This window comes from Phragmites australis, chromosome 12 (assembly GCF_958298935.1).
Source record: "Phragmites australis chromosome 12, lpPhrAust1.1, whole genome shotgun sequence".
NCBI classification, from domain to species: domain Eukaryota; kingdom Viridiplantae; phylum Streptophyta; class Magnoliopsida; order Poales; family Poaceae; genus Phragmites; species Phragmites australis.
Genome location: NC_084932.1, coordinates 8,651,564 through 8,670,128, shown reverse-complemented (window position 1 = coordinate 8,670,128; position 18,565 = coordinate 8,651,564). Strand labels below are relative to the sequence as shown.

Sequence of the window (18,565 nt, the reverse complement as noted above, 5' to 3'; positions counted from 1 at the left end):
AATATTCTATATTATTATTTGAAGTGCCACAAGTAAAGTTTGAACGCCGTTCTTTGTGAATACTATGTTTACTAGTTTCTTAGAGTAAACGGGAGGTACATAACGAACCCTGATGACGTAAGTCATCATTGCGCTTGTATATTCTTATTTGATTATGTTTTCATTGCCACTAGCGTTTTAAATCTTTTAGTTGTGTTTTCATTGCAAGCACGGAGGATCGAATGTACTAACTCCTTGCTCACCGACGAAGATATCTAAAACATCCAACATGACATGTGTCGGTTCATCATGCATGAAATCATCCACAAGAATGGCAGATTTTTTTACCACAGAGGTGAATTGGCTAGCCATATGTGGTTTTGTGAGTGGAAGAGGAAACAATACTTTTAGTAATGTTAGTTAAGTCATTGTTATACTTGTGTTGAATATTGTCTTATTATGTAAACATTATGTTGAAATCTGTTGTGTTAAAATATATGTTCAGATATTGTTGAAATCTGGAGGGAATAAAATACATACCATGGGCGGGTCCTTGTGTTACCCACATATGGTATTCTATTATCTACATATGGATGCTAAAATACGTCACATATAAAAATCTATTACCAGAGACGGTACTCTTAAGAACCGCATGTGAAAAACTATTACTAGAGACTATTCATTAAGTAAACCGCTTATGGAAACCTATTACCACAAACAGTTCACTTAAGGAACTTCTATTACCATAGGCGGTTCCTTAAATGAACTGTCTGTGGTAATAGATTTTCACATGTGGTGTCTTTCGTGTCAGTGAAAATCGTCCATTTCCATAGGTCTTCAATCAGAGGTGGATAGCTAAACGCTGGTCAAAATGAGTTAACCGGTTATCCGACACGTATCTCCACACTTTCAGCTCCACTATACACTAGTATAACCTTTATTTGCTAATCTGAAAAATGGTTGTATTACCAATCTCAAAAGAGCATAAAGACCCCTACACTTATGAAGGAGGAAAAGATGAAGAATAAGGAAATTGGATTTCTTTGGTGCCTAAGTTGTCTGACTTGGGTCTATGCGTTAAGTTTTTGCTTTATGGTAAAACTCTGTTATGCTTCAAAAAGTTATGGTGGTGACTTTTCATATTATAGGTGAAGGGAGAAGATGAGAATCAATTTTAATTGTGAACTATTTAATTATGTAAGATAACGGTGGAGATTATTTAGATTTAATCCGTCTATTTTGTAGAAGTGTAGATAGATATAGATTCGATGCATATTTTCTAAGTAACATCTAGAGTAGATTTTAGCCAGGTCAGACTATTAAATTCTATTTTTTTTCCTGCTTGTACATAAGCTCCTTGCTTTTATTTATAAAATCAATATAGGGGCCTCGCTCCCCTCCTGTTTCGGTTTAAAGCACTCATGGTGGAGACATGTACGGCTCCAAAGCAAAGTCGCAAGATGGAATTAGAACCGTCCACTAAAATCTGTGATTTCAGTGTCGCCTGCGACGTTGCTTAGAAGCCAGACGGGTTCATCCATAGAACCATTTGTTTTTAGTGCTTGTCCACGTCAGGTCTGGAGCAAAAGCCATCCGTGTAAGGAATGGACAGATCACATACGGCAGGGATGAAAACCCGTCTGTTATGCAGAATACAAACACACAAATAAATCAACCGCAACCAAAGCGTTATGGTTACCCTCAATCCATCATAAGCACAAAAACGAAAAAGGTCACACAAATCGCCAAGATAGTCCCATTTGTGCAACACAGAAATCAGAGCGTCTCTAAAAGGACAATCGAGAACAAATTTGCATGTAACTTGTAACACCTGACGAATGTACACACATTGGCAGTGCCACAGTCTTTTCGTGAAACTCAGAAAAGGAAGGAACAATACTCGTGAACGTCAGGCCACCGGCGGGCTGCATGCCTTCAGATCTTGCAAGAGCGCTGTTGTCCCTGGCAAGCCGCCGTTGAGCTCGGGCAGCAGGAGCAGTGTTGCCTACCTGCGATGCAACGGTGATCGACAAATTGGCAATTAGCTCGATCCCCATGGACATGCATAATCAATTGAACTCGATCCCCATGGACATGCATAATCAATTGAACTCGAAAAAGTTTCATTCAACTCTATCATAAGTTTTCGCCATATCAGTGCTTGATTTCTTTTAGGACTTGATTAAGCCACGCTGCCCTTTAGCAAATCGCATGACCCCACGTGCCCGTCCGCTGCGTGGCACTGCACCGTCGCGTGACGCTTTGCACCTCCTAATCTAGATTTCTGCATGCCTGATACACCCAAAGAATTCTTTTTCTCCTCGTGCATGTCGCTCCTCCCTACACCTCCTCACTCTAGATTTCCGTGTGTCGGGTAGGCGGGCATGCCCCATGCTTTTTGTAGGGCCCCTCACTCCACTTTGTCGTATCTTCTCCTTGCAACACTTTCCCCTTTCTCCTTCCCTTCGCTCAATCAGTTCTCTCACCTTTTGAGATCATCTTCCCAAACTCAGATGAGGTTATGTTGCTATGATTTTCATGATGAAGAAGATGAACAATGAATGTGTGAAAACATATCTTTGGTAGCAACTTCAATGGTGACTGTGTAGTAACTTTGATGAATGTTTGGTAACAACTTTAGTGTCAGAATTTGCTATGACTTGTATTGGTAGCACCTTCAATGAGTGCATGTTAGCAACTTATGTTGAGACTACTAACAACTTCAAATTACAACTTACGGTAACATCTTATGTGGAAACTATGTGGCAACTACAGTGATTGTTTGGTATCAATTTCAAGGAGTCTTGTTGCAACTTCATGGATGTTTTGTTAGCTATATTTTAGTGAATATTTTTTGTAGCTACCTCATTGAATGATTGCTACCAAATTATGTGGAGACAATACAAAAAATGTAGTGAGTGTCTGGTAGTAAATTCAGCGATGTTCTCTAGCAACTTATGTAGAGATTAAGTAGTAACTTTTGGTGAGGTAACAACTTATAGGAATATATTGTAGAAACTTATATGGAAATTATCACTACTACAGAAAGAATCATCTATGCTCCTCTTTCACTGCCGGTTCATAAGTTGAACCGACAGATCTAACCATGAGCCTTTACGAATTGGCAGCGATATCAACTATCATTACCGGTTCAAAAGCTCACCGACAGAGCAATAATTAAACCAATACTAACCAGCAGTGATAATACTTATCTCTACCAGCTCGCATTTCAAACTGGTAGTGATAATATTTATCATTGTCGATTCATATTCTCACCGACGGAGCAATAATTGAGTGAAGACGAACCGACGGTGTTAATTATTATCAGTGTCAGTTCGTATTTCAAACCAGCAGTGATAATTCTTCTATAAATCGAGCTCGTCTCCCTTAGCCACCCCCATATCATTTTGCTTCTAATCTCTAGAAGTTGCTCCCGAGGGGTATTGGCAGTCAAAGTGGTGCCGTGGTCAACGTCACCACTATGGCTACCTCTACCCCTTGTGCCCGGCTTCCATGTAGCCACCTCGTCGTCTCCTAGCCCGTAGCCACCTTGATTTCTTCGAGCTCGTAGCCACCTCATGGTCTCCTGAGCCAATTCGTGACCATCCTTGTTTCCCCTTAGCCCTCATCGTCTCCAAGCCCATTGCCATGTACCGATCCTGTCACGCTAACCTCATCATCTCCCAAGCCCATCGACTCGTCTCCTCATCTTCCCATCTCCCCATCTCCCCATATCCCCAACTAAATAAGTGGTTAAGTTTGAGTATTAAAGATTGTGGTAAAAAAACACATTCGCTCGAAGATGATTGTGTTTTTACCATTCGTTTAGACTTACTATTGTCATTTGTTCAAGCTAAATTGTGGCAGTAGACATATCCAAATGAGTGGTAGAAAATACATTTCCTTCAAGATAATTATATTTTCACCATTCATTTAGATGTATAATTATCACTCGGATACCATAAGGTGTAAAACAAATATTTCGCCATTCATGTAGATATAAAATACTCTACCGCAAATGTTTTGGCATGGGGTCTCTAACTTGAGGCAAATCCTCATACTGAAGAGTTCATGATAGAGTATTTTTGCACATGTGAATAGATTATTACTACTAGTTCTAGCCTTGAACCGGCAGTGGTAGTTAGATTCACTGCAACAGAAACAATCATCCAAGCTGAGTCATCAGTGTCAACTAGGATAGAACCGTCACTGATAAAGTACCAGTGCCGATTCATAACTTCTCGCGCTCGGTCCACAATTGAGCCAGGTTGAACCGGCACTGATACAGAGAACCGGCACTGATACTCTGCCGGTTTGGGCTCTTGATACAAACCGGCACTGATATTATTAGTGCCGGTTTATAATTTGAGCTGGCACTGATAGTTGGAACGGACCTGAAATTGTAGTTCAATCGCTTTTGGCTCGTGTGTTGAGGTCCGCTGAATCTCTCTCTCCCTTATCTCTTTCGCACAGTGTTGTCCCTTATATCTCTCTCCCTCATGTGTTGAGGTCCGCTCGATCTCTCTATCCCTTATCTCTTTCACTCATGTGTTGTGGTCCGCTCGATCTCTCTCTCCCTTATCTCTTGCTAGCGTGGCTATCGGCAACATGGTCCCTTATCTCTCTCTCCCTTATCTCTCCATTATCTCTCTCAACCGGTAGCGTGGGAGGGTGTTGGTCACTGACGATAGCTCAGAGCCAGGCGGCCTCACTCCGGCGGTGGCTCGGGCGGCAAGACTGGGACGGTGCATGGGCGGGGAAGGCTGGGCCAGCTGAGCGGCGCGCATGGGCGGCTGCTCATGGGAGGCAAATGGCGTGATGGCGAGCATGTGAGCCATGGTGCTCACGGGGTGGCGTGGGGGGCTACGCATGGGATAGTGGTGGCATGGCTCATGTTCGAGCGGCGTTGACTGACTAGGAGTACGATGCAGGAGGGCACGTGCGGGTAGTGTTGGTGGGCGACGTCAGCTCGCTAGCGGTGGCCATGCAGCAATATGCATCTAGGTGCACCTCTCATGATTTTCTCGAATGAGGTGCTATATTGTTGTACCCTTTCTGGCCTCAAGCATTTTTCTTCTTTTTCATTCACTTCCCACTCCTCTATGTGGATTTGAGCATTTGCTTGTTTTATTTGTTTGATCTGTGAAATGTATGACAAAAACTTGAATTTAATTGAATGTAGAGGACCTTAGGTATGTATGTCATCTTTGTTGTTTCCAATTTGGTCTGCCAACTTCTCTGAGCTAGATGACATGAGTAAGAACGGTGGTGGAAGGAGGACGCGGTTGAGCTACTGGTGTTGGTTGCGGCCGTGCGGTGTTGTGCATGCTTGTGTGTATACTTACTGGATATTCATGTACATGTAATGGATGCCTCCAACAAAGTTAATATTATGGTTGTGCTGGAATGAGATCTGTGTTGTACGTGTGCGATAATATAATATTCATATGCATCTGGTACTAGACCATTGAGATTTGTGGTTGGAAACTTGGTTTTCATATTTTCATAATAAATTCGGTTTTGTAGTAATGGAGGGGCTATCAGTGCCGGCTCATAGCATAAAACTGGCATAGATAGTCTGGCTATCAATGCCGGTTCCATATCATGAGCTGGCATTGATACTAAGTATCAATTTCGATTCATAAACCATCACTGATAGTCTATGACTATCAGTACCGGTTCAAAAACCATCATTGATGGTATTTTTGAGCCGATATTGATGACCATTTCTGTAGTAGTGATTATCGCTGCTAGTTCAAGACTAGAACATGTAGTGATCGTTGGATTATTACTGTCGGTTCTCGTTTTGAATTGGCAGTGATACTTGGAGATCGTTAGCCGGAGGTTCTTCTAGTGTCCCAAAATTGACCTTGATTTCATGGTGTGCTTGTCTTTCCCGCTCTTTCACGCCTTCCAATTGCATATTCTGAACTAGAGTCCTTACACCACGTTTATTAATGGAAGCCTTATTGCTTCAAGCAATGGATCAATGTGATGATGCATCCGTATGATGGTGGATGGATTAGATAGGCTAAAACCAAAGGGGAATACAAACTTAGGATGGAGGAAGCACGCTAGAGGCAGGAAGCACGTCGAGTGTGACAAGCACTTCTCGCACATTGCTTGGGGAAGTACTTCTTGTCCATCCAGCAGGTCAGAAGTGTCTATGCTGCCCTCCCTCCATCCATGGTGACATCAACGTCAACCTCCCGCTTGTCCAATGGGTGATTTTTTACTTCTCGCCCAATATACAGGCAAGAGGTGCCTATTTTACAGATTTCTAAATGGATGCATAATTTTATAATTTTTAAATTCAAAAATGTATAAATAAAAATTTCCTTGAACGTCGGCCCATGGATGAGTTATCGAGAAGCTAGAACTCAAGAATAATTGAATTGGACGAGTTCAGAAAAATTTGCATACGCCGGATGGTCCGACGTTCAGCAGTTTGAACTCACCGGAGTGTTTTGATTCCGAAGGGAATCTTCAAGTCAACACGTCGGAACGCCAGATTGTCCGACGTAAAGGATAAATACGCTGGATTATTTTCAGAAGATGTGAAATTTCTAAAGAAGATGAAGTACAACGAGCCAGATGGTCCGACATACTTTTAAAGGCTTCGTCGGAGCATTTCTTGTAGAGATGATTTCTCGGATGTTTTTCGTGGTTGTAACTCGCCGGATGGTCCGGTTTGTGAACCGGAGGCTTTGCCAGAGTTTTTTAAGCAGGAATGACTATTGATAGCTGGCATTGGTAGTGTTTGAAAAAGGTACACGTCGGCCATTGCATGCCGGACCTTCCGGCATGCAAAAAAAAGTGGGTGGTTGGACAATAGCTAGATTTAGACCTTTAACATATAAATACCCCATCATTCGATCTTACTTAAATCTCTTACAATATAGAGGAGCCTATACACTGTGTGTCTCATCAAGAAGTAAGAGAGAACACTTGAGTGATCATCAAGAAGTAAGAGAGAACACTTAAGTGATTTGTAAAGTTCCTAATTGGAAGAATAAAGACATCATTAGTGCTTAGAGATTAGCAAGTGTGCATCTAGCTGTAGTTTAGGCTTGATTTTGGTCAAGTGAAGCTATTAACTTGTTACTCTTCGTTGTTGATAACACCTAACCCATCTTAGGTGATTGGAGTTATCTCGTTGATCTCTTTCAGTTCTTTTGAGAGCCTCGGAAAGAGCGATGTACTTGGTTTGATGCTCACTAATCTAAAAATAGAGAAATGGTAATTATGAGAGAGTACTTGAGTCTTGGTGACTCAACGGGAAGCAATATCCTTGGTGAATGCTGTAGCTAGGACTACGAGGAGTGTCAACTCCTCGATACCTCGGAAAAAATGGTGTCTTCTTACCTATTTTCTACTTTCCTGTATTTACTTTCTTGCAGGCTTTTAATCCCGTAATTTGCTTAGTGTATTTGCTTGTTTGTTTTGTTATCTTGTTTTAGCTTATTTGCGTAGTTGCATAATATTTTATTTAGGATAAGGTTACTATTTGTTCTAAGTATTCGGTAGAAGTATTTTTAATTGTAGCCCAATTCACCCTATTTTGATCCATTCGATCCTTTTACCTCCGTCCACACTGACATCAACCTTTCCGCTCGTCCAACAGGTAATCTTTTACTTCTCACTCACTACATAGGCGAGAGGACCCTATTTTTAAAAATTTCTAAATGATCGCATAGTTTTATAATTTTTAAATTTAAAAATATATAAATAAAAAAATTGCCAGAACACGCCGGCCACACGTGTAATCTAATATGCCCTCAGCCCATATGACGACAAAAAAATCACCCGCCTTAGCCCAACGACGCGCCACGCGCAACACAGCTAGCGCTGGAGCGCGACCATTGTAGTTTCCGTTCTATTAGCCCGTGCGGCAACCGTTCCGAGTCCAATGAAACGGAATCTGGCCCAAGCCCATCTTAAAACACAACAATCAGGCGACCAGCACAAAGAAAAATCAAGAAAGAAAGAAAAGAAGAGCAAAAAGTAACAATTCTCTTGATTTGGGGGCGGCGATGGCGTGACGGCGCGGCGGCAGCCTTCCATCCTCCGGCTCCGCAGCCTTCCCCGTGCGTGAGGTCGTCTACGGCGTGCTGATCGGCGGCCGGCCAGCGGGAGAGATTCGATGCCTAGAAGGGTGCGCTTCTCCGAGCTCCCCGACGACCTCGTCGCTGGCATCCTCGCCCGGCTGCCCCCCCGGCAGGTCACCCGCGCGCGGTTCGTCTGCCGGCGCTGGCGCGCCCTCACGACGGATCACCACTTCCTCCGTACCGCCTTGGCCTTCTCGCGGCGCGCCGGCCAGGCCTGCTCCGGCGGGTTCTTCCTCAACGAGCAGTTCGGCATCAGGCACCAGTACTTCCCCTTCCCCTTCCCCCTCGACCGGGACCACGAGGCGGAGGACGGCCTCGCCGCTGCCCCCACCCCTGACCTCGCCTTCATCCCCAACGCTGCCCCGTCCGCGAACCCAGGGGGCGGCAGTGGCAACGTCCATGTCTCGAGCTCCTGCAACGGGCTCCTCCTGCTACTCTGCTGGCCGCCGCACGGCCAAGTGGCGCACTACATCTGCAACCCGCTGACCAGGGAGCTCGCCCCGATCCCCATTCCGAACGCGAACGGGCTCCCGCACTGCCTTAACCTCGCCTTCGACCCCTCTATCTCGCGGCATTACAAGGTCGTCGCGCTCGGCTACATGTACGGCATCCACGTCTACTCTTCCGAGACGCGGCACTGGCGGACAGCCATCCATCGGGATCGCTCCGACGGCCTGTTTGTCGGGATCCGCTCCCTCCGCGGTGTCTTTTGGAATGGCTCGATCGTATGGACGGTGGCGCATTCCCTGATCCGCTTTGTTATCGACGGAGAATATCTTACAGTGATGCCGATGCCGCCAAAGAAGAAGAAAGGATGGATTTGTGCCTATATTGGGGAGTCAGGTGGCCATCTTCAGATGATTGGTTACACAAAGGAGGAAAAGCTCACTGCTTGCTTTGACGTCCTAGAGATGCAGGGTGATCAGTCCGAGTGGTTGCTTTTGTATCGCATTGACCTCGGTCGAGTGAAAGAATTGTATCCTGGGATCGAAAGGCCGACGTGGGATACCCAGTGGCATCAGCACAAGATAATTGACTACCTCGCACTTTCACCAGTCTATGTCGTTCGAGGAACTGGGGATGCTGGGCAGCGTGGGGTGTTAATGTTCAGCGTACCTGGGAAGATCATGTCGTACAACATGGAGGACCAGAGAATTTCAGTGATTCAAGAAGTTATGAGCTCTGGTAGAGATGTGCTGCCACCATACCGCTTGGAGCATCCTTGGTATAACTTTTATGCTTACATTCCTTCCTTGTTTACTTTGTAAACATGATTTGCATCAGCATGGATGAATTGCCTTTCGTATTAAGTACTTAAATTAGTATCTTCGAATAGAAATATTACTATTCCCTTCAAGAGAGATAATATTAACCAGTGAACTCCTTCTGGACACAACTTTGTCCTCAGATATGGGCTTAGATTTCATTGATTGTTTTTTTTAGTGCTGTATAGGGAGGATGTGAATGTTTTTTCAGTGGGAACTCCCAACTCTTAGCAATTGCATCTATTAGGATACTAGGATACCCGGCTTGTTGCAGCAGCATTTTCTGGGAAGAAGATAGTAGCTTGTATCATTTGCTAAGTTGCCAATGGTTGGCATGGACCAAGGAAACAAACCTTGGGATCAAGTGATTCGCAGGATTACCTGGAAAGCTAACTTGATCTTTTTATCAATTTGTTGGATTCTGCAACAACTAGGTGCAGAGCACTCATTTGCTGTCTGAATTCCTGAATGTATGATGGATCTTTTATGTGGAATCAATGAATCCTCTAGCACTTCTTCGAAGAATCATGAATCATAGAGTGGTACCACCCGAATCATGTCCGCTGGGCTTTGGCTGCAGAACTGAAATACAAATGGATAGAGGGAAATGCTTGAACACATCCCTACCGAATGTTACTGGCACTATAATTGAAATAAATGTGGACTCTTGGGGGGGGGGGGGGGGGATAAATGAATGGGAGGTACAGGATGGTGACGATGGGTAGAGACAATGTTGTGGGGATCAGTGAAACGCACGGCTGTGGCACAGATTGCTGCAACTAGTGCTTATATTTTAGGGGCAAACACTGCAGTCAGTGGCAGTGAGATGGCAGTACTGCATATGCACATCAACCGGCGCTGGTGTGTTCTCTGGCTGCAGTTGGGTTAGGGCTGGAGGCAGTCACAACCACGTGGAGCTGGTGGGTGATTTTCTGATTTTCTTTGGATGTGTGTGAGAATACTATTTTTTATTATTAATTATGCAATTTCCTAGTTTTCAGAAACTTGCAGTGCACAAATTTTTTCATGGACTTGTTAGGAACATCACTGAAAGGCCATAGGTATCATATATTGCTGGACAACCTTGTTATAAACAAAACATGCAATGGTACAAGTATAAGAGGTGTATTCTGTTGGAATTTATTGTATAGATCGAATCTGCTCCACATGAGGTCAAATTGTTCAAGCATGCACAAGCTGATGTTGTGATTTTATATAATCAAGTCATTGTCAGTCTGACTAGATGTTAGGTGGAGAATGGTTCTTGGTTCGTGCACTTCAGCAACTCCACATAGGGCCTGTTTGTTTGAGCTTCTGCTTTTGGCTTCTCTGAAAAGCTGTATTTTTGGCTTTTCTGAAAAGTTGCTTTTGAAAATAGGCTGTTGGCTTCTACAATAAATTTTTGGCTTCTTAGCACATAACTTCTCAGAAAAGCTACTCTCAGCGAGCTTCTCAGCTTTTAGTTCATTTTCCTCAGAAGCAGCTTTTGGTTTCTCCAGAAGCCACTTCTCAGCAAACCCGTTTGTTCTGGCTTCTAGCTTCTGGCCCAGAAGCAGAAGCCAGAAGCAGCTGGAAACAAACAGGCCCTTAGTTTTGAATGTCGAGCAGAGAGGTAGCAATGGCAGAAGGTTAAGTGATGGTCATTTACAAAGTTCAGACAAGGATCATTTGCAAAGTTCAGATAATGATCGGCAACTCATTGACAAACTAACGGCATATCTTGAAAAGACTAGGTATATTGTCACGCAATCGTACTGTGTTCCAACTTCACTTCTGCATGACCAAGGAATGAAGTAGCATTATAACATGGAGGTTGTCTGCTAAACCTCACCACCTAAAGACTTGCTCATTGTAGCATCATGACATGGAGAGTGTGGAATTCTATTTGTTCCATACATGAAACGGATAAAGAGCTAGGCATAATAGAGAAGATATTGTCTCTCAGCTATTGTGAATTTGTGATCTACCTCACCACCTAAAGACTTGCTTATTGTACCTTAGTATATTTCCAGAAGATTACAAGATCAGTAGAGATTGCTTGGTATGGTGATGGATTGCTGAAGGTTTTATCATAGCAATGCATGGTTATAGTTTGAAGGAACTGGGAGATAGTTACTTTAATGAGCTCATAAATAGGAACATGATCCGACCAGTACACAGTGAGTATGATACTGAGGTAAGTGCTTGCAACGTCCATGACACTGTGCCGGATTTCATCATCTCTCAGCCAATTGAAGATTTTTTTATATATAAAGGATGGCCAGCATAAGACGTCTACAAACGACAAGATTCGCAAGCTCTGTTTAGATCTAGCCCCTGGGAGCTACTGGGTGGTCGTTTTGTAATGAAAAACTAGGCTTCATGTAAAATTTTTACGTGTTCGAGTGGTGAGTAGATTTGGGGTGCTCACTAGTAAGGTTCCTAGCACTTATAATGGCCCTTAGCTCGATGAGCTCTTCGGGGGCGACCAACGCTCAACTAGGGTTTACGTTACCGACTGGAGCTCGATTACCGAGCTCCGGCCGTAACCGAAAAATTGCGATTACCGTGGTAACCGCTCGAATTTAAAAAAAAATTGGATAAAATTTATTTGAATAAATTTGAAATTTAGGGGAAAATTCGCGATTTCAGCCGCTCGGTAACCGGTCCAATTGGATAAGTTATCGAGCGGTTTTTGTGATTTATCGAACAGTTTTCTCGAATTTTCCGCATTGTCGGTAACCGTTCAGTTTTCTCGGTTTATCAAGCGGGATTTTCAGTGAAATTCGACAAAAAACCCAAAAATTATCTCAATCTTGTAAAATCAATAACTAATTCATCTGAGCTTCGTATGAAGTGAAACAATTTTTGTTGGTTTTCTTGTAACATGATCTACATGATAAAAGTATTTATATTCATAAAAAATTTAAAATTTTCTGTGAGAAAATGTATTTGTTAAACCAAGTTAAATACATAGTTTACTCTTTGCTAATCCAAAAATCATGAAACTAATTTTGTTAGTCTTCTTATATGATCCTATTTCTTTTAAAAATACATGAACTTATACATTAGTTATTGTAACATGCAGGATTGTGTAAATGTGTTGCGACTAGATTAATGCATTACTGACCCATACACCTCAAAAATTAGTAAAATCATTTTTATTAGTTTATTTATACTATGATTTACGTAGGAAAAATAATAGTAGACATGAAAAAGTTAATTACAGCACTATTTCTTAACATATTCATTTTATGCTTGTGAACTTTGTAAAAATTATAGAGAAATTAATAAAACTCTAAATAAAGTGAAATCAATTTTAAAGATCCTCTTAAGATACATTTAAAAAAATATGTGTTTTCATGTTAAATTTTTTCTTAACATGTGTTAATAACTGAGCCGCACGTTTCAATTTTTTCATTTTTTAAAAACTTTCTCCCTTTAAAATATGATGCAAACGATATTATTTTTGAATTTTTTTCACAGAAGGTCTTATAATCGTGTCTAGTTTTTTTAGATGTTTTTGATTTTTTTTGATTTTTTTGATTTTTTGAATTTTTTGGATTCAAATTCAGTTACTGTTCGGTTTCTGAAACCGAGCCGGACTGAGATGGCTGATTATCACGATTTTTGCTTGGTTACCGTCGATTTTTTGAACCTTGGGCTCAACTCGAGTTAGGACTCGTGGCCTCATGTTCGTCATCCCCCGGACGCCCATACCTTCAATACTGCGCGTGTAGCAAATTTGACTCGCATCCTAACAGTATGATCGATTGGGTAGAACCAAATCTGTACACCGCATAAAAACAAACTACAGATCCTAAAAGCTCTAGCTCCCGATCGTCTAGTCAGCCGGAAAACTGCCGACCAGACGGTCAAGCCTATGAATTGGAAAAACTTACAAGCCATATTTCACGCTCGTTCGGAAGATCCTGTAAAATATAAAATTAGGTCCGTCTTTGAGCAGCCTTACACATAGAAACCATGTTCCACGAGTTTGTGTAATTTATGGCCGGCCTCTAGCCACATCGACTGTGCTAGGTTAGAAAAAGCAGACCACTTTGTAGGACCCCTTCCCCTTGGGAAAGAGCTTGTCACGACCTGCCCTATTCCTAGACTCGTTTGAGGTCGAGATCGCCTATGACCAGTGTATGCTTTCACACCCTGTGGTCGCGGTAGATCCTGAGGCTCTGTTGGTATCGGGATGCCTAAATTTTGTATCATCCTCTCTTCGCGCCACCTGGTTATCGTCTGAGTAGTTGGCCACTTAGGGCGATTGAAAGGTGATCTCCGAGGGAAGCATTACCTCTATGAAAAAAACTAGGTAGAAAGGGGTTTTTGCCGTTGCCCTACTGGGGATTGTTTGCAGCGACCAGAGTATTATAGGTAATTCGTCTACCCAGCGTCTTGAATAGCTTTTAAGCTGATCAAAGACCCGGATTTTGATCCCTTATAGTATCGTCCTATTAGTCCTTTCGACCTGTCCGTTGCTCTGTGGGTGTACCACCGACGCATAGCAAACTTTGGTCTCGATCTCTTCGCAGTTGTCCTAGAAAGCACTACTGGTGAACTAAGTCCCATTGTTCGTGATTATGCGATTTGGACTGCCAAACCGCACTACAAGCCTCCGCATGAACTTAATCGCTGTTGTAGCAATGACTTCGTGACAGGTTCGGCCTCTATCCACTTGGTGAATTTTTTTATTGCCATGAACAGGAATTCAAAACCGCCCGGGGCTTTTAGGGAATTGTCCCATGATAACGTGCTCCCATATAGTGAAAGAACAAGAGAGTGTATCGTTTAATGTGCTTAGGCTGGTAGTTTGGCATATCGGCCATGATTTTGACATGACCCGCACCATTTCACCGGTTCGCAAATATCCTGGAAGGCTGTTGACCAATAGAATCCTTACCGGAATGCTTTTCCGACCAGAGTGCGATATGAAGTGCGGCCATCACATATGCCTTTGAGGTTGTCAGGGAATGTTGTGCTCCCCCTTCCTGAGTGATATATTTCAGTAAAAGATCATTGATCCTTTGGCGGTAGAGGAGTCCCTCTATCCAGGAGTATTTGTGGTCCTGCCACGTGACCCTTTCTGCTGACTCATCATCGTCAGGGGCTGCTTGATTTTGAAGGTAGTCTAAGATCTGATCCATCCAGGTCACACCCGAATCGAGCAGAGCGACCATATGATGGTCATCCGAGGTCGACGGCACCAAAGGAGGTGTTACCTCTAAAAGTGTAATCTTTGGTGCTCGTTTCCAAACGAAGCATCCCTTCCATGTTGTCCCAAAATCGCGATGGGTGGTCGTGTGAATCTTTTTTCAAAGACTTTGACCAGGACAGGTGCACAAGAAGAGGCTAGACAGAGCAACTCATCGGCTAGAAAGTTGTCCTTGCGAGGGACGTGCTAGACTTCAAAACCGAAGGAGCGTCGCTATAGTTTTTTTTCACTTCGGAGAGGTATGTTGCCATTATCTGGTTCAAGCATAGGAAACCCTCCGCATCTGGTTTACGGCCAGTAGCGAGTCCCTCATCGCTAGTGGGTGTCTTACCCCTCGTGCGGATGCTGCTTGTATTCCAGATAAGAGACCCTCATACTCCGCAATAATGTTTGGTGGCTTGAAAATTTAATTGAAATGTGTACCTGAAGGTGTCATAGGTGTGTGGGGTCGAGATCACTCCAGCCCCCAATCCAATCAACATGCACGACCTATCGACATGTGTGGTCCTATGCCTGTTCGTCTCTGATCGTAGAAAACTCTCACTGCTCGATGACCAGTACTGCTCCCACGACCTGTTGGGATCCTGGAAATAGGGCAACGACTCCTTGTCTGGTCAAGGAGTGGTCAGTACAAGAGGAGAAAAAAGGGGTCACCTGTTGGGATCCTGGAAGGTTGCCTCGTTCTTGGTATCTACCATAAGTGATCGTTCTTTCTATTAGAAACTTGAGGAGCAGAAGACTCTTTTTCCTTCCTCGAGATGAACCTGTCCAAAAGGCCACACACCTGATTAGTTTTATGGTACCCTCTTACATGCTTTGGGATTTTGCTTGGCTAATGGCTTCGGATCACGCTGTAGAGGTCGTGTTAGCGCATGGAGTTGCGTAGGTCAGAGGGTTGGTTGTCCCAACGTGGCGGGGGTCTCCGAACGCTTCCCGTTAGCGAGGGAGGATGGGATCTTTCCTGCTGTGGGGTCTGCCGTGGTTCTTGGCGATTGTGACCATCACCAGTCCTACCGACGGACGTGGTGCTTGCTGTCGTAGTTTGGTATCATGTAGTGAGGGGGGAGCCCCCGACATTCGTGCAGCGTAGCGACCTTGGTGATGATGCTGCCAAAGACCGCGTCCTCTATGGCAGTTTCTCCGGGCGATGCTATGGTGGTTGGGGCTGTGTTAGAGTGTCCTTGTATCCGGTGCTGGTCTAGTTCCCCTCTGGGCGCGTGACTTAGGGATCATTGCCATTACCCAGAACACGGGAGCCTCCGCTGCCCCCCGTTGCATGAACTATCATGCAAACTTCCCGTTGAGCCTTGGAGCCTTCGGACTCCGATTCGGTGTCCCATTCCTGGGGCATACCGGGCTCATCTGGGTCCTACCCCATGACGAACACCCCGCGGTGACCATGGTCCTCAGAATGGAACTCAGTGGTTGCCGTGGATCCGACCAAGGGTTGCCCAACCTAGTCTCCAACACTTACCGAAACATAGAAACACGCCCCCTACCTGGTGCGCTAACTGTTGAGGATTGATTCCTGACAATGATTCCAGGGTGTACCGGTCGATGGGCGCGTGAATGACGTTTGCGGTGTGCGTATGTTTGTAATAAACTAAAAAACACGTGGGTTATTCAGGTTCAGACCTCCCGAAGGATAACAACTCTACGTCCTGTGTATTTTATTATCAATGTTTGTGAACTTTTTATCCATCTCTTCTCTTACAAACCGGATCCTTCTCTCTTTATATACTACAAAGAAGGAGACCTTACAAGTAGGCCATTTTCTGCTGACTCATACCTTAGCTAAACCTCTCATACCTAGGCTATTTAAAATAGGTGGCGCACGTGCCCTTTTTTATTCTGATGAAGCAGCTGAGCCCATTCCATCAGCTGGACACCTCCACACCTACATCACCCCAATCAGCTAGTACACCCCGTCCCATCATCGGTCTTGCACGCACACCTGCGAAGTAGTCTGACATGCCTGCGAGTCCGTCCCGTAACATTTAATGCTTCGGGACGGGGCATAGCACCACTGCGCTGACCATGATCTGTCCGCTGGGGAGGAGTGTCTAGGGAAGGAAAATACTTGAGTGGAATCTATTTAATAAGAATAGACTGGTTTGATATCTACCTGTTCTGCGACCAGCGAAGGCTGGTCGCGGGAATCTCTTATGTGGTAAGGATACTGATCGCGAAGATACAGATTGATCGCACGATAGGACTCTGGTCCAGAAAAAAAATCTTTTACCAACTGATATTAGCCGTTGTGAGCCTTTACAACAGAAGATCCTTTATTCTATATATCGACAAACAAGATTGTGCGCACCACCTCGCTCTTGCTTGCCCTAGGTGGCTGATATATGAGGGAGATTAGTATATGTAGGCGGCGAGGCTATGTATGATGGGATCATGGGAAGAAGGATAGTGGCGTGTTAGGAGGTTGAGCGATTTCTGAAGCCAGCTCTCAGATGAACGATCCGAGTTTAAGCTCCGGCGCTCACCCTTGAGGTGCTCTCAGCCGTATGTTGCTGAGGCTGTGGGCCTCTGTAATGAGAAAAAAAGGTCGGACGATTTGACGAATAGTGAGGGATTGGGACTGGGAGCAGGAAAGGGAAAGGAGAACAGGCTATGCGTGACATGGCGTGGTCTGGGGATCGGTTGGTCCGCTGTTATTGTATGCTTGTTACACACCATGCAACGATAGATCAACTGCTCATTGCTAACTTCTACAACGGACGCCGGTTCTGGGGGCACGAAAGGAAAATGAAATTGTTGTTTTTGAGTTAGGTGCAGTTAACGGGTCTAAACTTTGATCAATCAATTACTCTTTGTATATTTCGTTTCAACATTTGTAAATATATATTAACTAATAGAAAGAACATCAAATTGCACCCTTGAACTTTCATGTTTTTTCGATCACCCTGAACTACAAAACCGTCTAATGTATCCACTCGACTGGAACCACAACAGTTTCAGCTGACTTCGTGGTGGTTTTTACATGGTACCAATGAAATTATTATTAATCAACAAACAAAACTTTAAAACACGATGCCACATAAGCAACATCATGTAAAATCAACCAAGTTAGGGGAAACATGGTTTCAGGACTAGGATGTAACGGTTTTGAGAGTTATGGGTTGTAAAATAGATGGCTTTGTTCAGAGTGTAAATTAGACATACGTGAAAGTTTTGAGGTCTAACATGCATTTTTTTTCCTAAAAGATATTAGACATACAACAATTTTTTCCTAAGGGAGTATTTTGTTAAGAAAGTCCTACCCAAACATGAAAATACCTTGAGGGAGTTCACAAAACTCCTAGGATATGTTTAGCAGAGCTTTAGCTTTAAGAATTTTTGGAACTAATTAATCTTCCCTAGCTCAAAAAATTCTTGGAATAGGAACTGTGAGTAGATTGATGATCTTTGGTTTAAACATATAATTCTTATTTTTGATTAAAAACTCCAAATACTACATAAATCTTAGAGCTAAAGTTCTATCAAATAGAATCTTAATTTGCAACGAAATCCACTGTAACTCTAAACCGAGTCCAATAAACCGTTTCAAAAAGGAAAAAAAAATAAGGAAGAGGCAAGGGGGCCGAATATAAGACAATCTCTTGGGGCGTCGTGCGGCACAACACGAGCACCACCGCCTCCTAAACCCTAGCTAAACCCCGGCGACTCCAATCCAGCCACCAGATCGATCTCGGGCCATGTCGTCGATGTCGATCCTGGGGTCGATGGCGCACTCGTCGTCTCAGCAGGCCACGTCGATCCTAGACTCGATCTCGCGGTCGTCCGCCGCGGCGCGCGGGCGGGAGGCGGCGAGGATGGCCTGTAAGTTGGCGAGGAGCACGGGGAAGGCCGCGTGGATCGCGGGGACGACGTTCCTGGTGCTGGGGGTCCCGCTCCTCTTCGCCATGGATCGGGAGATCGCGATCAACGAGATGGAGTACAACCAGCAGGCCGAGATGCAGACCCTCCTCGGCACCACGTGATCTCCTCTCGCTCGTCTC

At 44.1% G+C, this 18,565-nt stretch overlaps 1 protein-coding gene across 1 annotated transcript; it reads left to right on the top strand.

Moving 5' to 3' along the window:
* Positions 1-7,865: 7,865 nt before the first annotated feature.
* On the top strand, positions 7,866-10,009 carry LOC133887533 (F-box protein At5g07610-like). The gene is made up of 2 exons (XM_062327518.1): positions 7,866-9,312; positions 9,787-10,009. Exons 1-2 carry the CDS (start codon positions 8,123-8,125, stop codon positions 9,818-9,820), a joined length of 1,224 nt encoding a protein of 407 aa, XP_062183502.1. The 5' UTR covers positions 7,866-8,122; the 3' UTR covers positions 9,821-10,009.
* Positions 10,010-18,565: the final 8,556 nt, after the last annotated feature.